At 49.3% G+C, this 23465-nt stretch overlaps 1 protein-coding gene across 1 annotated transcript in view; it reads left to right on the top strand.

Moving 5' to 3' along the window:
* The window catches only part of LOC129861373 (alpha-1,3-mannosyl-glycoprotein 4-beta-N-acetylglucosaminyltransferase C-like), a 34212-nt gene extending 23372 nt beyond the window's left edge, over positions 1 to 10840 (top strand). Inside the window, exons 4-6 of the mRNA XM_055932756.1 lie at positions 5360 to 5614; positions 6344 to 6829; positions 7768 to 10840. Coding sequence (XP_055788731.1) covers positions 5360 to 5614; positions 6344 to 6829; positions 7768 to 8168 — 1142 coding nt within the window. The 3' untranslated portion in view covers positions 8169 to 10840. The remainder of the gene's footprint in view (positions 1 to 5359; positions 5615 to 6343; positions 6830 to 7767) is intronic.
* Positions 10841 to 23465: the final 12625 nt, after the last annotated feature.

The raw sequence follows: 23465 nt of genomic DNA on the forward strand, positions 1-23465 counted from the left end.
ACTGTGGAATAGAGTTCCATGTAGTCATGGCTCTATGTAGTACTGTGCTCCTCCCATAGTCTGTTCTGGACTTGGGGACTGTGACGAGACCTCTTGTGGCATGTCTTGTGGGGTATGTATGCGTGTCTGAGCTGTGTGCCAGTAGTTTAGACAGACATTACAATATAGCAATTAAACACTAGAATGGTAGAATGTGCAGAAGATGAATGTGCAAGTAGAGATACTGGGGTGCAAAGGAGCAAGATAAATAAATAAATACAGTATGGGGATGAGGTAGTTGGATGGGCTGTTTACAGATGGGCTATGTACAGGTGCAGTGATCTGTGAGCTGCTCTGACAGCTGGTACTTAAAGCTAGTCAGGGAGATATGAGTCTCCAGCTTCAGTGATTTTTGCAGTTTGTTCCAGTCATTGGCAACAGAGAACTGGGGGGAAAGGCGGCCAAATGAGGAATTGGCTTTGGGGGTGACCAGTGAGATATACCTGCTGGAGCGCGTGCTACGGGTGGGTGCTGCTATGATGACCAGTGAGCTGAGATAAGGCGGGGCTTTACCTAGCAAAACCTTGTAGATGACCTGAAGCCAGTGGGTTTGGCGACGAGTGTGAAGCGAGGGCCAGCCAACGAGAGCGTACAGGTCGCAGTGGTGGGTAGTATATGGGGCTTTGGTGACAAAACGGATGGCACTGTGATAGACTGCATCCAATTTGTTGAGTAGAGTGTTGGAGGTTATTTTGTAAATGACATCGTCGAGGATCGGTAGGATAATCAGTTTTACGAGGGTATATTTGGCAGCATGAGTGAAGGATGCTTTGCTGTGAAATAGGAAGCCGATTCTAGATTTAATTTTGGATTGGAGATGTTTAATGTGAGTCTGGAAGGAGAGTTTACAGTCTAGACAGACAGCTAGGTATTTGTAGTTGTCCACATATTCATAAGTCAGAACCATCCAGAGTCACAGTGGTCAGGTATTTTGCCACTGTCTACACTCTTTTTAGGGCCAAATGGCATTCTAATTTGCTCAGTTTTTTTGTTAATTACTTGACACATTGGAAATAATTATCTTTTAGTTTTCTCGTGATTTGGTTGGGTCGACTTCTGTTGTTGTCCTGGGGCTCTGTGGGGTGTGTTTGTGTTTGTGTCCAGAGCCCCAGGACCAGCTTGCTTAGGGGACTCTTCTCCAGGTTCATCTCTCTGTAGGTGATGGCTTTATTATGGAAGGTTTGGGAATCGCTTCCTTTTAGGCGGTTGTAGAATTTAACGTCTCTTTTCTGGATTTTGATAATTAGCGGGTATTGGCCTAATTCTGCCCTGCATACATTATTTGGTGTTTTACGTTGTACACTGAGGATATTTTTGCTGCCCTCTGCATGCAGACTCTCAAGTTGGTGTTTGTCCCATTTTGTGAACATTTGGTTGGTGAGCGGACCCCAGACCTCACAACCATAAAGGGCAATGGTTCTATAACTTATTCAAGTATTTTTAGCCAAATTCTAATTGTCGAATGTGATGTTCTTTTTGACGGCATAGAAGGCCCGTCTCTCAGATCGTTAGCTGCTTTGTGGAAATGACCTGTGGCGCTGATGTTTAGGCCAAGTTACGTATATATATATTTTTTTTGTGTGCTCTAGGACAACAGTGTCTAGATGGAATTTGTATTTGTGGTCCTGGCAACTGGACCATGTTTCAAACACCATTATTTTAGTCCTACTGAGATTTACTGTCAGGGCCCAGATCTGACAGAATCTGTGCAGAAGATCTAGGTGCTGCTGTAGGCCCTCCTTGGTTGGGGACAGAAGCACCAGATCATCAGCAAACAGGAGACATTTGACTTCAGATTCTAGTAGGGTGAAACCGGGTGCTGCAGACTGTTCTAGTGCCCTCGCCAATTCGTTGATATATATGTTGAAGAGGGTGGGGCTTAAGCTGCATCCCTGTCTCACCTGACAGCCTTGTGGAAAGAAATGTGTTTTTTGACTATTTTAACTGCACACTTGTTGTTTTTCTACACATATTTTATAATGTTGTATGTTTTCCCCCATCAAATCAACTCAAATGTATTTATATAGCCCTTCTTACATCAGCTGATATCTCAAAGTGCTGTACAGAAACCCAGCCTAAAACCCCAAACAGCAAGCAATGCAGGCGTAGAAGCATGGTGGCTAGGAAAAACTACCTAGGAAGGCCAAAACCTAGGAAGAAACTTAGAGAGGAACCAGGCTATGAGGGGAGGTCAGTCCTCTTCTGGCTGTGCCGGGTGGAGATTATAACAGAACATGGCCAAGATGTTCAAATGTTCATAAATGACCAGCATGGGTAAATAATTATAACCACAGTGGTTGTCAAGGGTGCAGCAAGTCAGCACCTCAGGAGTAAATGTCATTTGGCTTTTCATAGCCGATCATTCAGAGTATCTCTACCGCTCCTGCTGTCTCTAGAGAGTTGAAAACAGCAGGTCTGGGACAGGTAGCACGTCCGGTGAACAGGTCAGGGTTCCATAACCGCAGGCAGAACAGTTGAAACTGGAGCATCAGCACGACCAGGTGGACTGGGGACAGCAAGGAGTCATCAGGCCAGGTAGTCCTGAGACATGGTCCTAGGGCTCAGGTCCTCCGAGAGAGAGAAAGAGAGAATTAGAGAGAGCATACTTAAATTCACACAGGACACCGGATAAGACAGGAGAAGTACTCCAGATATAACAGACTGACCCTAGCCCCCCGACAAAAACTACTGCAGCATAAATACTGGAGGCTGAGACAGGAGGCGTCAGGAGACACTGTGGCCCCATCCAATGAGACCCCCGGACAGGGCCAAACAGGCAGGATCCATCACCGCTTTCCATCCATTTATAATGTCGTATGTTTTTCCCCCAACACCACTTTAAATTAATTTGTAAAGCAGACCCTCATGCCAAATTGAATCAAAAGCTTTTTAGAAATCAACAAAGCATGAGCAGACTTTGCTTTTGTTTTTTGTTTGCTTGTTTGTCAATTAGTGTGTGCAGGGTGAATACATGGTCTGTCGTACGGTGATTAGGGTGTGCAGGGTGAATACGTGGTCTGTCGTACGGTGATTAGGGTGTGCAGGGTGAATACGTGGTCTGTCATAAGGTCATTTGGTAAAAAGCCAATTTGACATTTGCTCAGTACATTGTTTCACTGAGGAAATGTACGATGTGATCAGTCCTTGGCTCCAAATATTGGGGAAGATGCCAGAACTAAGGATGATGTTAAAGAGTTTTAGTATAGCGAATTGGAATTTGTGGTCTGGATATTTTATAATTTCATGTAGGATACCATCAACACCACAGGCCTTTTTGGGTTGGAGGGTTTTTATTTTGTCCTGTAGTTCAATCAATGTAATTGGAGAATCCAGTGGGTTCTGGTAGTCTTTAATAGTTGATTCTAAGATTTGTATTTGATCATGTTTATGTTTTTGCTGTTTGTTCTTTGTTATAGAGCCCAAAATATTGGAGAAGTGGTTTACCCATACATCTCAGTTTTGGACAGATAACTCGTTTTGTTGTTGTTTGTTTAGTGTTTTCCAATTTTCCCAGAAGTGGTTAGATTCTATGGATTCTTCAATTACATTGAGCTGATTTCTGACGTGCTGTTCCTTCTTTTTCCGTAGTGTATTTCTGTATTGTTTTAGTGATTCACCATAGTGAAGGAGTAGACTCTGGTTTTATGGGTCTCTGTTTTTGGTTAGACAGGTTTCTCAATTTCTTTCTTAGATTTTTTCATTCTTCATCAAACCATTTGTCATCGTTGTTGATTTTCTTAGGTAGTTTGAAATGTTTAGATTAGATAGGGAAGCTGAGGTGTCAAATATACTGTTCAGGTTTTCTACTGCCAAGTTCACACCTTCACTATTACAGTGAAACGTTTTGTCCAGGAAGTTGTCTAAAAGAGATTGAATTTGTTGTTGTCTACTTGTTTTTTGGTTGGTTTCTACACTACTTTCCTTCAGTCAAAAGCATTTCTTAATATTATGTTGTTCATTTGGCTTTGATGCCTCATGATTGATTATTGCTCTGTTCAAGTAGACTGATTTTGCTGTGGTCTGATAGGGGTGTCAGTGGGCTGACTGAACGCTCTGAGAGACTCTGGGTTGAGGTCAGTGATAAAGTAGTCTACAGTACTACTGCCAAGAGATGAGCTATAGGTGAACCTACCGTAGGACTCTGGGTTGAGGTCAGTGATAAAGTAGAGTACTACTGCCAAGAGATGAGCTATAGGTGTACCTACCATAGGACTCTGGGTTGAGGTCAGTGATAAAGTAGAGTACTACTGCCAAGAGATGAGCTATAGGTGAACCTACCATAGGACTCTGGGTTGAGGTCAGTGATAAAGTAGTCTACAGTACTACTGCCAAGAGATGAGCTATAGGTGTACCTACCATAGGACTCTGGGTTGAGGTCAGTGATAAAGTAGAGTACTACTGCCAAGAGATGAGCTATAGGTGAACCTACCATAGGACTCTGGGTTGAGGTCAGTGATAAAGTAGAGTACTGCTGCCAAGAGATGAGCTATAGGTGTACCTATCATAGGACTCTGGGTTGAAGTCAGTGATAAAGTAGTCTACAGTACTACTGCCAAGAGATGAGCTATAGGTGAACCTACCATAGGACTCTGGGTTGAGGTCAGTGATAAAGTAGTCTACAGTACTACTGTCAAGAGATGAGCTATAGGTGAACCTACCATAGGACTCTGGGTTGAGGTCAGTGATAAAGTAGTCTACAGTACTACTGCCAAGAGATGAGCTATAGGTGTACCTACCATAGGAGTCTCCTCAAAGCCTACCATTGACTATGTACATACCCAGCGTGCGACAGAGCTGCAGGAGTTGTGATCTGTTTTTGTTGGTTATGTTGTCGTAGTTGTGTCTAGGGGGGCATATGGGGGAGGGAATGCTGTCACCTCCAGGTAGGTGTTTGTCCCCCTGTGTGCTGAGGGGGGGCATATGGGGGAGGGAATGCTGTCATATCTCTTTGTCTCTGTCTTCAGAGTACCTGACAACCGGGCCGTTTTCTCTCTCAATTTCAATTTAAGGTCTTTACTTGCATGGGAATCATATGTTATCATTGCCATAGCAAGTGAAGTAGATAATAAATAAAAGTCAAATAAACAATACAAATTAACAGTAAACATTACACTTACGTACCTGACTATTGTCCTGTTCTCTCTCCCTCTCCCTCTCTCTCTCTCTCTCTCTCTCTCTCTCTCTCTCTCTCTCTCTCTCTCCCTCCCTCTCCCTCTCCCTCTCTCTCTCTCTCTCTGTCTGTCTGTCTCTCTCTCTCTCTCCCTCTCCCTCTCCCTCTCCCTCTCCCCCTCCCTCTCTCTCCCTCTCTCCCTCCCTCCAGAGTACCTGACCATTGGGCTGTGCTCGGTGAGTCGTCCTAAAGGCAGCTATCTGATCTCCACCTTGTCCTCCATCTTCTCCCGCTCCTCCCCGGCAGAGCTAAACTCCATGTTGGTGGTGGTACTGCTGACAGACTTCAATGCCCAATGGAGAGCGACCACGCTGGGGGAGATTACAGCTAACTTCCCCTCCCAGCTGAAGGCAGACCAGCTACTGGTGGTACATGTCCCCAAGCAGTACTACCCACCAATGACAGGTACACACACAGTACTACCCACTAATACAGGTACACACACAGTACTACCCACGAATACAGGTACACACACAGTACTACCCACGAATACAGGTACACACACAGTACTACCCACGAATACAGGTACACATACAGTACTACCCACTAATACAGGTACACACACAGTACTACCCACTAATACAGGTACACACACAGTACTACCCACTAATACAGGTACACACACAGTACTACCCACCAATACAGGTACACACACAGTACTACCCACTAATACAGGTACACACACAGTACTACCCACTAATACAGGTACACACACAGTATTACCCACACACACCTTATAAACACACACACCTGTATACACACACCTGTATACACACACCTTATAAACACACACACACACCTGTATACACACACCATATAAACACACACACCTTATAAACACACACGCCTTATAAACACACACACACACCTGTATACACACACCATATTAACACACACACACACCTGTATACACACACCATATAAACACACACACCTTATAAACACACACACCATATTAACACACACCCACCCCTGTATACACACACCTTATAAACACACACACCATATAAACACACACACCTGTATACACACTCAGCTTGTAACACCGCTTATATGCTCTGTTGGTTAGTTGGTTGGTTGGTCAGATGGTTAGTTGGTTGGTCAGATGGTTAACTAGTTGTTTCTATTTTCTAGGCCTGAAAAGGAACTTTAACGACAAGGCTGACCGTGTGAGGTTCCGCTCCAAACAGAACGTTGACTACAGCTTCCTGCTTCAGTTCTGCACTGGGCGTAGCCTGCTCTACCTGCAGCTGGAGGACGACGTCTCCTGCTCGCATCACTTCCTGTCCGCCATCAGGAGGCGTGTCCAGCAAATGGAAGTGCCCTGGGCCACGTTAGAGTTCTCAGCGCTGGGTTACATTGGGAAGCTGTACCACTCAGAACACCTCCCCCTCCTCTCACGCTTCCTCTTCCTGTTCTACCAGGAAATGCCCTGCGACTTCCTGTTCAGTCACTTCCGGGTGCTTTTGACGCAGAGCGAGGTGATCCGCTTCACACCATCACTGTTTCAACACACAGGCTCATACTCGTCCTACCTGGGAACCTTCAACAAGCTGAAGGATGACGACTACGAGGATCTCTACACCAACCCTGCTGCAGACGTCTATAGTGACATACCAGGTAGAAACACCGGGCAGAAGGCCTCATAAAGACCATGTGGTGGCTCTGGCCTGGCTATATAAAGAGCATTTCACTGGAAGGTCTACAGTTGGTTGATATCTAACCAGTATCTCTGTCTGTATCTCTGTCTATATCTCTGTTTGTATCTCTGTCTGTATCTCTGTCTGTATCTCTGTCTGTATCTCTCTCTAGTCTATCAGGACCATGTGCCTTCCATGGCCTGGTCTCCTGGTTGATATCTAACCAGTATCTCTGTCTGTATCTCTGTCTGTATCTCTGTCTGTATCTCTCTCTAGTCTATCAGGACCATGTGGTGGCCATGGCTTGGTCTCCTGGTTGATATCTAACCTGTATCTCTGTCTGTATCTCTGTCTGTATCTCTGTCTGTATCTCTGTCTGTATCTCTGTCTGTATCTCTGTCTGTATCTCTGTCTGTATCTCTGTCTGTATCTCTCTCTAGTCTATCAGGACCATGTGGTGGCCATGGCTTGGTCTCCTGGTTGATATCTAACCTGTATCTCTGTCTGTATCTCTGTCTGTATCTCTGTCTGTATCTCTGTCTGTATCTCTGTCTGTATCTCTGTCTGTATCTCTGTCTGTATCTCTGTCTGTATCTCTGTCTGTATCTCTGTCTGTATCTCTCTCTAGTCTATCAGGACCATGTGCCTTCCATGGCCTGGTCTCCTGGTTGATATCTAACCAGTATCTCTGTCTGTATCTCATTTACATTTACATTTAAGTCATTTAGCAGACGCTCTTATCCAGAGCGACTTACAAATTGGAAAGTTCATACATATTCATCCTGGTCCCCCCGTGGGAATTGAACCCACAACCCTGGCGTTGCAAGCGCCATGCTCTACCAACTGAGCCACACGGGACCATCTCTGGTTGGTCTCCTGGTTGATATCTAACCTGTATCTCTGTCTGTATCTCTCTAGTCTATATGGACCATGTGCCGGCCATGGCCTGGTCTCCTGGTACTGGAACCTTCTTCTGGGGGCGGAGTCCTTCTTCAGGGAACCACCTAACCGTCACCTTCAAACATCCTGTTGTGGTTACCACCATCACCGTGGTGACTGGTTCAGCAGAGGGTCGCGATCGGTTGGCATCTGCGACCGTAGAACTGGGTCTCCACCCGGTAACCGAGAAGACTGGGTCGGGGACAACGTGCCAAGAGTTCTATAGCGTTGGGGATCTGCAGGGAGGGAGGATGGACATGACGGACGTACACAAGAAGAGATTTGGACACGCCTCTTCCTGTCTGAAGATAAGAGTCACAGCCAAGCAGAATGACTGGGTTATCATCAAGAAGATCAGGATTACTACAAAGGAGGACTGAACAGACACACACACTGAATGTAGCTAAGGTGATTTGGTCTGACCCTGTTGTAACGAGTCTAGCGACAGACCGGGGTTCAGATCCCGCCAGTTACACACACACACACCCTGAACACACCCTGAACACACACACACACACTCTGAACACACGCACAAACCTTGTCTCTGGTTTTCAAGCTAATTTAAATCAGGACTGAGACTAGAACACTCAATAAGTGGTCAGATGACACGGATGCTACGCTACAGGACTGTTTTGCTAAAGTGATGCCTTGGAACTGGGAAACAGATACCGGGTAGAACTGGGAAACAGATCCCGGGTAGAACTGGGAAACAGATCCCGGGTAGAACTGGGAAACAGATCCCGGGTAGAACTGGGAAACAGATCCCGGGTAGAACTGGGAAACAGATCCCGGGTAGAACTGGGAAACAGATCCCGGGTGGAACTGGGAAACAGATACCGGGTAGAACTGGGAAACAGATCCCGGCTAGCTCTACAACGAGACAGCCCTACAACGAAACAGCTCTACAACGAAACAGCTCTACAACGAAACAGCCCTACGACGAAACAGCCCTACGACGAGACAGCTCTACAACAAGACAGCTCTACAACGAAACAGCTCTACAACAAAACAGCCCTACAATGAGACAGCCCTACAACGAAACAGCTCTACAACGAGACAGCCCTACAACGAGACAGCTCTACAACGAAACAGCCCTACAACGAAACAGCCCTACAACGAAACAGCCCTACAACGAAACAGCCCTACAACGAAACAGCTCTACAACGAGACAGCCCTACAACGAAACAGCCCTACAACGAAACAGCCCTACAACGAGACAGCCCTACAACGAGACAGCCCTACAACGAAACAGCCCTACAACGAAACAGCCCTACAACGAAACAGCCCTACAACGAAACAGCCCTACAACGAAACAGCCCTACAACGAGACAGCCCTACAACGAGACAGCCCTACAACGAAACAGCCCTACAACGAAACAGCCCTACAACGAGACAGCTCTACAACGAAACAGCCCTACAACGAAACAGCCCTACAACGAAACAGCCCTACAACGAAACAGCTCTACAACGAAACAGCCCTACAACGAGACAGCCCTACAACGAAACAGCCCTACAACGAGACACAAACAACTTTCTAGGAGGAAGATAACTCAAGAGAGACGCAACTTAAAAACATTTACCGAGCAGCAGTCCATGTCGGGTCAAATAATATTAAAATACAGCAATCTTGAGCAACTTAAAACAGGACTTTAAATCACTGATTCATACTCTACTTCCATCAGGTAAACAATGCATTAATTCACGTCCACTCCCGTCACCAGGCTCTACGGATAATCATTTCAGTCGTATACGCCAGCTACACATCTGGTTTAAAGGTTATCGTTGTAAGATAAGCATACAATATGTGGACAATTTTACAGCTTTTCTACATCGACCAAATGTATTTCTCCGAGATGGACTACATCTGAATAGGTATGGTACAAGCATTCTCTCCTCAAACCCGGCTCTCACTATCACCTCTGACTGGAGAAGTGACAATATATAGTCATGGTGGTCGATACCCCATCAGACTATACTCACTGCTCCCCTCCCAGCTTTAAATATCTCTACAGGTGCTGATGAAACTTTTGATGGACTTTATGTTATTGTTACTGTCAAGGTACTGTGTTTCCACTTCCTCGTACAGGCAGAGGGGTATTGTTAGACGCGATCCCGTCTCCATCCTCCTCAGGCCTGTCAGCAGCTACACCAGGAAGCATCATTCATTTAATATTACCTTGAATGTTCCATCTGTTATGAGCTCTCGAAACAGTGCCTGTCCACTCTGCCTGTCCTGACCCTGTACCTGACTGTCCACTCTGCCTGTCCTGACCCTGTACCCTCCTGACCACTCTGCCTGTCCTGACCCTGTACCTGACTGACCACTCTGCCTGACCACTCTGCCTGTACACTCTGCCTGTCCTGACCCTGTACCTGACTGTCCACTCTGCCTGTCCTGACCCTGTACCCTCCCTCCTGACCACTCTGCCTGTCCTGACCCTGTACCCTCCTGACCACTCTGCCTGTCCTGACCCTGTACCCTCCTGACCACTCTGCCTGTCCTGACCCTGTACCCTCCTGACCACTCTGCCTGACCACTCTGCCTGACCACTCTGCCTGTCCTGACCCTGTACCCTCCTGACCACTCTGCCTGACCACTCTGCCTGACCACTCTGCCTGACCACTCTGCCTGTCCTGACCCTGTACCCTCCTGACCACTCTGCCTGTCCTGACCCTGTACCCTCCTGACCACTCTGCCTGTCCTGACCCTGTACCCTCCTGACCACTCTGCCTGTCCTGACCCTGTACCTGACTGACCACTCTGCCTGACCACTCTGCCTGACCACTCTGCCTGTACACTCTGCCTGTCCTGACCCTGTACCTGACTGTCCACTCTGCCTGTCCTGACCCTGTACCCTCCTGACCACTCTGCCTGTCCTGACCCTGTACCCTCCTGACCACTCTGCCTGACCACTCTTTCTGACCACTCTGCCTGACCTGACTCTGAGCCTGCCTGCCGTCCTGTACCTTTGCTCCTACTCAGGATTATCGACCACTGCCTGCCTTGACCTGTCGTTTGCCTGCCTCTGTTACAATAAACATTGTTACTTTACACAGTCTGCACTTGGGTCTTAACCTTGATACCTGATAATATCTGAATCCTGTCTCTTTGTCTCTGTTCCAGACTCAGATGTTCTGTTAGCTGGGTATAATGTCTACAGAGCAGAGTGGGTAGAGGTAGACTCAGATGTTCTGTTAGCTGGGTATAATGTCTACAGAGCAGAGTGGGTAGAGGTAGACTCAGATGTTCTGTTAGCTGGGTATAATGTCTACAGAGCAGACAGAGTGGGTAGAGGTAGACTCAGATGTTCTGTTAGCTGGGTATAATGTCTACAGAGCAGACAGAGTGGGTAGAGGTAGACTCAGATGTTCTGTTAGCTGGGTATAATGTCTACAGAGCAGACAGAGTGGGTAGAGGTAGACTCAGATGTTCTGTTAGCTGGGTATAATGTCTACAGAGCAGAGTGGGTAGAGGTAGACTCAGATGTTCTGTTAGCTGGGTATAATGTCTACAGAGCAGACAGAGTGGGTAGAGGTAGACTCAGATGTTCTGTTAGCTGGGTATAATGTCTACAGAGCAGACAGAGTGGGTAGAGGTAGACTCAGATGTTCTGTTAGCTGGGTATAATGTCTACAGAGCAGAGTGGGTAGAGGTAGACTCAGATGTTCTGTTAGCTGGGTATAATGTCTACAGAGCAGACAGAGTGGGTAGAGGTAGACTCAGATGTTCTGTTAGCTGGGTATAATGTCTACAGAGCAGAGTGGGTAGAGGTAGACTCAGATGTTCTGTTAGCTGGGTATAATGTCTACAGAGCAGACAGAGTGGGTAGATGTAGACTCAGATGTTCTGTTAGCTGGGTATAATGTCTACAGAGCAGACAGAGTGGGTAGAGGAGGAGGTATTGCCATATATGTTAAATGCAACCTAGATGTCACTGTGTCCATTTCAACTTCAGTTCCTAAACAGTATGAATGCTTTGTTCTAAACGTGGTCCTTGGTCATAATGCACTATTAACGCTAGCAGGAGTTTATCGCCCACCCTCAGCTCCGGTATCTGCTCTATCGCTCACCCTCAGCTCTGGTATCTGTTCTATCACCCACCCTCTGCTCCGGTATCTGCTCTATAGCCCACCCTCAGCTCCGGTATCTGCTCTATCACCCACCCACCCTCAGCTCCGGTATCTGCTCTATCGCCCACCCTCAGCTCCGGTATCTGCTCTATCTCTCACCCTCAGCTCCGGTATCTGCTCTATCGCCCACCCTCTGCTCCGGTATCTGCTCTATCGCCCACCCTCAGCTCCGGTATCTGCTCTATCGCCCACCTTCAGCTCCGGTATCTGCTCTATCGCCCACCCTCAGCTCCGGTATCTGCTCTATAGCCCACCCTCAGCTCCGGTATCTGTTCTATCACCCACCCTCAGCTCCGGTATCTGCTCTATAGCCCACCCTCAGCTCCGGTATCTGTTCTATCACCCACCCTCTGCTCCGGTATCTGCTCTATCGCCCACCCTCTGCTCCGGTATCTGTTCTATCGCCCACCCTCAGCTCCGGTATCTGCTCTATAGCCCACCCTCAGCTCCGGTATCTGCTCTATAGCCCACCCTCAGCTCCGGTATCTGTTCTATCACCCACCCTCAGCTCCGGTATCTGCTCTATTGCCCACCCTCAGCTCCGGTATCTGCTCTATAGCCCACCCTCAGCTCCGGTATCTGGTCTATCACCCACCCTCAGCTCTGGTATCTGCTCTATCACCCACCCTCTGCTCCGGTATCTGCTCTATAGCCCAGCCTCAGCTCCGGTATCTGTTCTATCACCCACCCTCAGCTCCGGTATCTGCTCTATCACTCACCCTCTGCTCCGGTATCTGCTCTATGAAAATTGTTTGAGTTAATGTCTAATTATGCAAAACTTGGAATTATTGATTATCGGAGATCTCAATCTGGACTGGCTGATAAACGTATTTATTTAAATAAGTTTTAAATAAATTACTAGGTTTATTACGAGTGCTAGCTACAGAACTCACCACTGTGTTTTATATCAAAATAGGGGTCTAACTTCGCTGTTCATGAGACGAGAACAACATGCTCTCGTGTTTCTCTATAAAGCACTTCTGAATAAACTACCTTATTTATCATCACTTATCAACATTAGAATTTGAATTCATAAAACCAGGTCTCATTACGGGGTCTGAGACGTCGAAGCCTCCCACCATTAGCACTGACAAAGTAAAACCCTAGTTATTGGCGACTCCATTACCGGCAGTATTAGACTCAAAACGAATCATCAAGCGATCATGCACTGTTTACCAGGGGGCAGGGCTACCGACGTTAAGGCTAATCTGAAGATGGTGCTGGCTAAAGCTAAAACTGGCTAGTGTAGAGATATCGGCAGCAACGATGTTAGGATGAAACAGTCAGAGGTCACCAAGCACAACATAGCTTCAGCGTGTAAATCAGCTAGAAAGATGTGTCGGCATCGAGTAATTGTCTCTGGCCCCCTCCCAGTTAGGGGGAGTGACGAGCTCTACAGCAGAGTCTCACAACTCAATCGCTGGTTGAAAACTGTTTTCTGCCCCTCCCAAAAGATAGAATTTGTAGATAATTGGCCCTCTTTCTGGGACTCACCCACAAACAGGACCAAGCCTGACCTGCTGAGGAGTGACGGACTCCATCCTAGCTGGAGGGGTGCTCTCATCTTATCTACCAACATAGACAGGGCTCTAACTCCTCTAGCTCCACAATGAAATAGGGTGCAGGCCAGGCAGCAGGCTGTTAGCCAGCCTGCCAGCTTAGTGGAGTCTGCCACTAGCACAGTCAGTGTAGTCAGCTCAGCCATACCCATTGAGACTGTGTCTGTGCCTCGATCTAGGTTGGGCAAAACTAAACATGGCGGTGTTCGCCTTAGCAATCTCACTGGAATAAAGACCTCCTCCATTCCTGTCATTACTGAAAGAGACTGTGATATCTCACATCTCAAAATAGGGTTACTTAATGTTAGATCCCTCACTTCCAAGGCAGTTATAGTCAATGAACTAATCACGGATCATAATCTTGATGTGATTGGCCTGACTGAAACATGGCTTAAGCCTGATGAATTTACTGTGTTAAATGAGGCCTCACCTCCTGGTTACACTAGTGATCATATTCCCAGCGCATCCCGCAAAGGCGGAGGTGTTGCTAACATTTACGATATCAAATTTCAATTTACAAAATAAAAACCAACGTCTTCTAGCCATGAAATCTATGCAGCCTACTCAATCACTTTTTATAGCTACTGTTTACAGGCCTCCTGGGCCATATACAGCGTTCCTCTCTGAGTTCCCTGAATTCCTATCGGACCTTGTAGTCATAGCAGATAATATTCACATTTTTGGTGACTTTAATATTCATATGGAGAAGTCCACAGCCCCACTTCAAAAGGCTTTCGGAGCCATCATCGACTCAGTGGGTTTTGTCCAACATGTCTCTGGACCTACTCACTGCCACAGTTATACTCTGGACCTAGTTTTGTCCCGTGGAATAAATGTTGTGGATCTTAATGTTTTTCCTCATAATCCTGGACTATCGGACCACCATTTTATTACGTTTGCAATCGCAACAAATAATCTGCTCAGACCCCAACCAAGGAGCATCAAAAGCCGTGCTATAAATTCTCAGACAACCCAAAGATTCCTTGATGCCCTTCCAGACTCCACCTACCCAAAGACGGTAGAGTACAACAATCAGTTAACCACCTAACTGAGGAGCTACATTTAACCTTGAGCAATACCCTAGATGCAATCGCACCCCTAAAAACTAAAAACATTTGTCATAAGAAACTAGCTCCCTAGTATACAGAAAATACCCGAGCTCTGAAGCAAGCTTCCAGAAAATTGGAACGGAAATGGCGCCACACCAAACTGGAAGTCTTCCGACTAGCTTGGAAAGACAGTACCGTGCAGTACCGAAGAGCCCTCACTGCTGCTCGATCATCCTATTTTTCCAACTTAATTGAGGAAAATAAGAACAATCCAAAATGTATTTTTGATACTGTCGCAAAGCTAACTAAAAAGCAGCATTCCCCAAGAGAGGATGGCTTTCACTTCAGCTGTAATAAATTCATGAACTTCTTTGAGGAAAAGATCATGATCATTAGAAAGCAAATTACGGACTCCTCTTTAAATCTGCGTATTCCTCCAAAGCTCAGCTGTCCTGAGTCTGCACAACTCTGCCAGGACCTAGGATCAAGAGAGACACTTAAGTGTTTTAGTACTATATCTCTTGACACAATGATGAAAATAATCATGGCCTCTAAACCTTCAAGCTGCATACTGGACCCTATTCCTACTAAACTACTGAAAGAGCTGCTTCCTGTGCTTGGCCCTCCTATGTTGAACATAATAAACAGCTCTCTATCCACCGGATGTGTACCAAACTCACTAAAAGTGGCAGTGATAAAGCCTCTCTTGAAAAAGCCAAACCTTGACACAGAAAATATCAAAAGCTATCAGCCTACATCCAATCTCCCATTCATTGCGTTATTGTTTGTCAGGTGGGTTCGTGTTCTTTGGATTATTGGTGTTTTCCGTGTTGGGACATTATCTTTATTTTTTGAGTCAACTTTCAGACTAAACTCATATCTGTGTCCTGCGCCTGACTCCGCATTTTATGGTGTGTTATTCTGTGAGGGTGTTGGTGAATAGAAAAAATGCGGAGTCAGGCGCAGGACACAGATATGAGTATACCCACAAACAATAACGCACAAAACAGAGAGGGAAGTCAGAGGGTTAAATAAGGAACATAAGGACCTCCCGGGTGGCGCAGTGGTCTAGGGCACTGCATCGTAGTGCTAGCTGCGCCACCAGAGTCTCTGGGTTCGCCCCCAGGCTCTGTCGCAGCCGGCCGCGACCGGGAGGTCCGTGGGGCGATGCACAATTGGCATAGCGTCGTCCGGGTTAGGGAGGGTTTGGCCGGTAGGGATATCCTTGTCTCATCGCGCTCCAGCGACTCCTGTGGCGGGCTGGCCACAGTGCGCGCTAACCAAGGTCGCCAGGTGCACGGTGTTTCCTCCGACACATTGGTGCGGCTGGCTTCCGGGTTGGAGGCGCGCTGTGTTAAGAAGCAGTGCGGCTTGGTTGGGTTGTGCTTCGGAGGACGCATGGCTTTCGACCTTCGTCTCTCCCGAGCCCGTACGAGAGTTGTAGCGATTAGACAAGATAGTAATTACTAGCGATTGGATACCACGAAAATTGGGGGGAAAATGGGATAAAAAATTGAATAAAAAAAATAAAAACATAAAAATAAATAAATAAGGAACATAATTCATGGAATAGAAATCAGGTGTGTATGATGTGAGCATTTCACGGTAAGATCAACACTTGTTGTATTCGGCACATGTGACAAATAAAGTTTGATTTGATTTTAACTGATCATTACTAGTGGGGAACAGTTAAATGGCCCTCCAACTGATCATTACTAGTGGGAAACAGTTAAATGGCCCTCCAACTGATCATTACTAGTGGGAAACAGTTAAATGGCCCTCCAACTATATCATTACTAGTGGGAAACAGTTAAATGGCCCTCCAACTGATCATTACTAGTGGGAAACAGTTAAATGGCCCTCCAACTGATCATTACTAGTGGGAAACAGTTAAATGGCCCTCCAACTGATCATTACTAGTGGGAAACAGTTAAATGGCCCTCCAACTGATCATTACTAGTGGGAAACAGTTAAATGGCCCTCCAACTGATCATTACTAGTGGGAAACTCATCTATCATACTGAGCTCCAAGTGGGAGGTGGGAATTTACCAGTTGGTTGCCTTCACGTGGTTTGAACTCCCGATTGGCTAATGGCCAACAAACTGTGTCAACCATAAACTGAAAGTACAGCTATCAGGATTGTAAACCAATTATAGTGTTCATAAACCATATTAATAGATTTTTAAAAATAATGTTTTGTAGTTGCGTTTAACTGCCAAAAATGCTGTCATCAAGGTGATTTCCTTAGTAGGTGACGTCAGAGGTAACCGCTTTGGAGAAGGGCAGCGCCATTAAGGAGAAGGGCAGCGCCATTAAGGAGAAGGGCAGCGCCATTGGAGAAGGGCAGCGCCATTGGAGAAGGGCAGCGCCATTAAGGAGAAGGGCAGCTCCATTAAGGAGAAGGGCAGCGCCATTGGAGAAGGGCAGCGCCATTGGAGAAGGGCAGCGCCATTGGAGAAGGGCAGCGCCATTAAGGAGAAGGGCAGCGCCATTAAGGAGAAGGGCAGCGCCATTAAGGAGAAGGGCAGCGCCATTAAGGAGAAGGGCAGCGCCATTGGAGAAGGGCAGCGCCATTGGAGAAGGGCAGCGCCATTGGAGAAGGGCAGCGCCATTAAGGAGAAGGGCAGCGCCATTAAGGAGAAGGGCAGCGCCATTAAGGAGAAGGGCAGCTCCATTAAGGAGAAGGGCAGCTCCATTAAGGAGAAGGGCAGCGCCGTTAAGGAGAAGGGCAGCGCCATTGGAGAAGGGCAGCTCCATTAAGGAGAAGGGCAGCTCCATTAAGGAGAAGGGCAGCTCCATTAAGGAGAAGGGCAGCTCCATTAAGGAGAAGGACAGCTCCATTAAGGAGAAGGGCAGCTCCATTAAGGAGAAGGGCAGCGCCATTAAGGAGAAGGGCAGCTCCATTAAGGAGAAGGACAGCTCCATTAAGGAGAAGGGCAGCTCCATTAAGGAGATGGGCAGCTCCATTAAGGAGAAGGGCAGCTCCATTAAGGAGAAGGGCAGCTCCATTAAGGAGAAGGGCAGCTCCATTAAGGAGAAGGGCAGCTCCATTAAGGAGAAGGACAGCTCCATTAAGGAGAAGGGCAGCGCCATTAAGGAGAAGGGCAGCGCCATTAAGGAGAAGGGCAGCGCCATTGGAGAAGGGCAGCGCCATTGGAGAAGGGCAGCGCCATTGGAGAAGGGCAGCGCCATTAAGGAGAAGGGCAGCGCCATTAAGGAGAAGGGCAGCGCCATTAAGGAGAAGGACAGCGCCATTAAGGAGAAGGGCAGCTCCATTAAGGAGAAGGGCAGCTCCATTAAGGAGAAGGGCAGCGCCATTGGAGAAGGGCAGCGCCATTGGAGAAGGGCAGCTCCATTAAGGAGAAGGGCAGCTCCATTAAGGAGAAGGGCAGCTCCATTAAGGAGAAGGGCAGCTCCATTAAGGAGAAGGACAGCTCCATTAAGGAGAAGGGCAGCGCCATTGGAGAAGGGCAGCGCCATTGGAGAAGAGCAGCGCCATTGGAGAAGGGCAGCTCCATTAAGGAGAAGGGCAGCTCCATTAAGGAGAAGGGCAGCTCCATTAAGGAGAAGGGCAGCTCCATTAAGGAGAAGGGCAGCTCCATTAAGGAGAAGGACAGCGCCATTGGAGAAGGGCAGCGCCATTGGAGAAGGGCAGCGCCATTGGAGAAGGGCAGCGCCATTGGAGAAGGGCAGCGCCATTAAGGAGAAGGGCAGCGCCATTAAGGAGAAGGGCAGCGCCATTAAGGAGAAGGGCAGCGCCATTAAGGAGAAGGGCAGCTCCATTAAGGAGAAGGGCAGCGCCATTAAGGAGAAGGGCAGCTCCATTAAGGAGAAGGGCAGCGCCATTAAGGAGAAGGGCAGCGCCATTGGAGAAGGGCAGCTCCATTAAGGAGAAGGGCAGCTCCATTAAGGAGAAGGGCAGCGCCATTAAGGAGAAGGGCAGCGCCATTAAGGAGAAGGGCAGCGCCATTGGAGAAGGGCAGCGCCATTGGAGAAGGGCAGCGCCATTAAGGAGAAGGGCAGCGCCATTGGAGAAGGGCAGCGCCATTAAGGAGAAGGGCAGCGCCATTAAGGAGAAGGACAGCGCCATTAAGGAGAAGGGCAGCTCCATTAAGGAGAAGGGCAGCTCCATTAAGGAGAAGGGCAGCGCCATTAAGGAGAAGGGCAGCGCCATTGGAGAAGGGCAGCGCCATTGGAGAAGGGCAGCGCCATTGGAGAAGGGCAGCTCCATTAAGGAGAAGGGCAGCTCCATTAAGGAGAAGGGCAGCTCCATTAAGGAGAAGGGCAGCTCCATTAAGGAGAAGGGCAGCTCCATTAAGGAGAAGGGCAGCTCCATTAAGGAGAAGGACAGCTCCATTAAGGAGAAGGGCAGCGCCATTGGAGAAGGGCAGCGCCATTGGAGAAGGGCAGCGCCATTGGAGAAGGGCAGCGCCATTGGAGAAGGGCAGCGCCATTGGAGAAGGGCAGCGCCATTAAGGAGAAGGGCAGCGCCATTAAGGAGAAGGGCAGCGCCATTAAGGAGAAGGACAGCGCCATTAAGGAGAAGGGCAGCTCCATTAAGGAGAAGGGCAGCTCCATTAAGGAGAAGGGCAGCGCCATTAAGGAGAAGGGCAGCGCCATTGGAGAAGGGCAGCGCCATTGGAGAAGGGCAGCGCCATTGGAGAAGGGCAGCTCCATTAAGGAGAAGGGCAGCTCCATTAAGGAGAAGGGCAGCTCCATTAAGGAGAAGGGCAGCTCCATTAAGGAGAAGGACAGCTCCATTAAGGAGAAGGGCAGCGCCATTGGAGAAGGGCAGCGCCATTGGAGAAGGGCAGCGCCATTAAGGAGAAGGGCAGCGCCATTAAGGAGAAGGGCAGCGCCATTAAGGAGAAGGGCAGCGCCATTAAGGAGAAGGGCAGCTCCATTAAGGAGAAGGGCAGCGCCATTAAGGAGAAGGGCAGCTCCATTAAGGAGAAGGGCAGCGCCATTAAGGAGAAGGGCAGCTCCATTAAGGAGAAGGGCGGCGCCATTAAGGAGAAGGGCAGCGCCATTGGAGAAGGGCGGCTCCATTAAGGAGAAGGACAGCTCCATTAAGGAGAAGGGCAGCGCCATTAAGGAGAAGGGCAGCGCCATTAAGGAGAAGGGCAGCTCCATTAAGGAGAAGGGCAGCTCCATTAAGGAGAAGGGCAGCTCCATTAAGGAGAAGGGCAGCTCCATTAAGGAGAAGGGCAGCTCCATTAAGGAGAAGGACAGCTCCATTAAGGAGAAGGGCAGCGCCATTGGAGAAGGGCAGCGCCATTGGAGAAGGGCAGCGCCATTAAGGAGAAGGGCAGCGCCATTAAGGAGAAGGGCAGCGCCATTAAGGAGAAGGGCAGCGCCATTAAGGAGAAGGGCAGCTCCATTAAGGAGAAGGGCAGCGCCATTAAGGAGAAGGGCAGCTCCATTAAGGAGAAGGGCAGCGCCATTAAGGAGAAGGGCAGCTCCATTAAGGAGAAGGGCAGCGCCATTAAGGAGAAGGGCAGCGCCATTGGAGAAGGGCGGCTCCATTAAGGAGAAGGACAGCTCCATTAAGGAGAAGGGCAGCGCCATTAAGGAGAAGGGCAGCGCCATTAAGGAGAAGGGCAGCTCCATTAAGGAGAAGGGCAGCGCCATTAAGGAGAAGGGCAGCTCCATTAAGGAGAAGGGCAGCTCCATTAAGGAGAAGGGCAGCGCCATTAAGGAGAAGGGCAGCTCCATTAAGGAGAAGGGCAGCGCCATTAAGGAGAAGGGCAGCGCCATTGGAGAAGGGCAGCGCCATTGGAGAAGGGCAGCGCCATTGGAGAAGGGCAGCGCCATTGGAGAAGGACAGCTCCATTAAGGAGAAGGGCAGCTCCATTAAGGAGAAGGGCAGCGCCATTAAGGAGAAGGGCAGCGCCATTGGAGAAGGGCAGCGCCATTAAGGAGAAGGGCAGCGCCATTAAGGAGAAGGACAGCGCCATTAAGGAGAAGGGCAGCTCCATTAAGGAGAAGGGCAGCGCCATTAAGGAGAAGGGCAGCGCCATTAAGGTGAAGGGCAGCGCCATTGGAGAAGGGCAGCGCCATTGGAGAAGGGCAGCGCCATTGGAGAAGGGCAGCTCCATTAAGGAGAAGGGCAGCTCCATTAAGGAGAAGGGCAGCTCCATTAAGGAGAAGGGCAGCTCCATTAAGGAGAAGGACAGCTCCATTAAGGAGAAGGGCAGCGCCATTGGAGAAGGGCAGCGCCATTGGAGAAGGGCAGCGCCATTGGAGAAGGGCAGCGCCATTAAGGAGAAGGACAGCGCCATTAAGGAGAAGGGCAGCGCCATTAAGGAGAAGGGCAGCTCCATTAAGGAGAAGGGCAGCGCCATTAAGGAGAAGGGCAGCTCCATTAAGGAGAAGGGCAGCGCCATTAAGGAGAAGGGCAGCTCCATTAAGGAGAAGGGCAGCGCCATTAAGGAGAAGGGCAGCGCCATTGGAGAAGGGCGGCTCCATTAAGGAGAAGGGCAGCTCCATTAAGGAGTAGGGCAGCGCCATTAAGGAGAAGGGCAGCGCCATTAAGGAGAAGGGCAGCTCCATTAAGGAGAAGGGCAGCTCCATTAAGGAGAAGGGCAGCTCCATTAAGGAGAAGGGCAGCTCCATTAAGGAGAAGGGCAGCTCCATTAAGGAGAAGGGCAGCGCCATTAAGGAGAAGGGCAGCGCCATTGGAGAAGGGCAGCGCCATTAAGGAGAAGGGCAGCGCCATTAAGGAGAAGGACAGCGCCATTAAGGAGAAGGGCAGCTCCATTAAGGAGAAGGGCAGCTCCATTAAGGAGAAGGGCAGCGCCATTGGAGAAGGGCAGCGCCATTGGAGAAGGGCAGCGCCATTGGAGAAGGGCAGCGCCATTGGAGAAGGGCAGCTCCATTAAGGAGAAGGGCAGCTCCATTAAGGAGAAGGGCAGCTCCATTAAGGAGAAGGGCAGCTCCATTAAGGAGAAGGGCAGCGCCATTGGAGAAGGGCAGCGCCATTGGAGAAGGGCAGCGCCATTGGAGAAGGGCAGCGCCATTGGAGAAGGGCAGCGCCATTAAGGAGAAGGGCAGCGCCATTAAGGAGAAGGGCAGCGCCATTAAGGAGAAGGGCAGCGCCATTAAGGAGAAGGGCAGCGCCATTAAGGAGAAGGGCAGCGCCATTAAGGAGAAGGGCAGCTCCATTAAGGAGAAGGACAGCTCCATTAAGGAGAAGGGCAGCGCCATTGGAGAAGGGCAGCGCCATTGGAGAAGGGCAGCGCCATTAAGGAGAAGGGCAGCGCCATTAAGGAGAAGGGCAGCGCCATTAAGGAGAAGGGCAGCGCCATTGGAGAAGGGCAGCGCCATTGGAGAAGGGCAGCGCCATTGGAGAAGGGCAGCGCCATTGGAGAAGGGCAGCGCCATTGGAGAAGGGCAGCGCCATTAAGGAGAAGGGCAGCGCCATTAAGGAGAAGGGCAGCGCCATTAAGGAGAAGGGCAGCTCCATTAAGGAGAAGGGCAGCGCCATTAAGGAGAAGGGCAGCGCCATTGGAGAAGGGCGGCTCCATTAAGGAGAAGGGCAGCTCCATTAAGGAGAAGGGCAGCGCCATTAAGGAGAAGGGCAGCGCCATTAAGGAGAAGGGCAGCTCCATTAAGGAGAAGGGCAGCTCCATTAAGGAGAAGGGCAGCTCCATTAAGGAGAAGGGCAGCTCCATTAAGGAGAAGGGCAGCTCCATTGGAGAAGGGCAGCGCCATTAAGGAGAAGGGCAGCGCCATTAAGGAGAAGGGCAGCGCCATTAAGGAGAAGGGCAGCTCCATTAAGGAGAAGGGCAGCGCCATTGGAGAAGGGCAGCGCCATTGGAGAAGGGCGGCTCCATTAAGGAGAAGGGCAGCTCCATTAAGGAGAAGGGCAGCGCCATTAAGGAGAAGGGCAGCGCCATTAAGGAGAAGGGCAGCTCCATTAAGGAGAAGGGCAGCGCCATTAAGGAGAAGGGCAGCGCCATTGGAGAAGGGCGGCTCCATTAAGGAGAAGGGCAGCTCCATTAAGGAGAAGGGCAGCGCCATTAAGGAGAAGGGCAGCGCCATTAAGGAGAAGGGCAGCTCCATTAAGGAGAAGGGCAGCTCCATTAAGGAGAAGGGCAGCTCCATTAAGGAGAAGGGCAGCTCCATTAAGGAGAAGGGCAGCTCCATTAAGGAGAAGGGCAGCGCCATTAAGGAGAAGGGCAGCGCCATTGGAGAAGGGCAGCGCCATTAAGGAGAAGGGCAGCGCCATTAAGGAGAAGGACAGCGCCATTAAGGAGAAGGGCAGCTCCATTAAGGAGAAGGGCAGCTCCATTAAGGAGAAGGGCAGCGCCATTGGAGAAGGGCAGCGCCATTGGAGAAGGGCAGCGCCATTGGAGAAGGGCAGCGCCATTGGAGAAGGGCAGCTCCATTAAGGAGAAGGGCAGCTCCATTAAGGAGAAGGGCAGCTCCATTAAGGAGAAGGGCAGCTCCATTAAGGAGAAGGACAGCTCCATTAAGGAGAAGGGCAGCGCCATTGGAGAAGGGCAGCGCCATTGGAGAAGGGCAGCGCCATTGGAGAAGGGCAGCGCCATTAAGGAGAAGGGCAGCGCCATTAAGGAGAAGGGCAGCGCCATTAAGGAGAAGGGCAGCGCCATTAAGGAGAAGGGCAGCGCCATTAAGGAGAAGGGCAGCTCCATTAAGGAGAAGGACAGCTCCATTAAGGAGAAGGGCAGCGCCATTGGAGAAGGGCAGCGCCATTGGAGAAGGGCAGCGCCATTGGAGAAGGGCAGCGCCATTAAGGAGAAGGGCAGCGCCATTAAGGAGAAGGGCAGCGCCATTAAGGAGAAGGGCAGCGCCATTGGAGAAGGGCAGCGCCATTAAGGAGAAGGGCAGCTCCATTAAGGAGAAGGGCAGCTCCATTAAGGAGAAGGGCAGCGCCATTGGAGAAGGGCAGCGCCATTGGAGAAGGGCAGCGCC

Source organism: Salvelinus fontinalis, chromosome 8 (genome assembly GCF_029448725.1).
Source record: "Salvelinus fontinalis isolate EN_2023a chromosome 8, ASM2944872v1, whole genome shotgun sequence".
NCBI classification, from domain to species: domain Eukaryota; kingdom Metazoa; phylum Chordata; class Actinopteri; order Salmoniformes; family Salmonidae; genus Salvelinus; species Salvelinus fontinalis.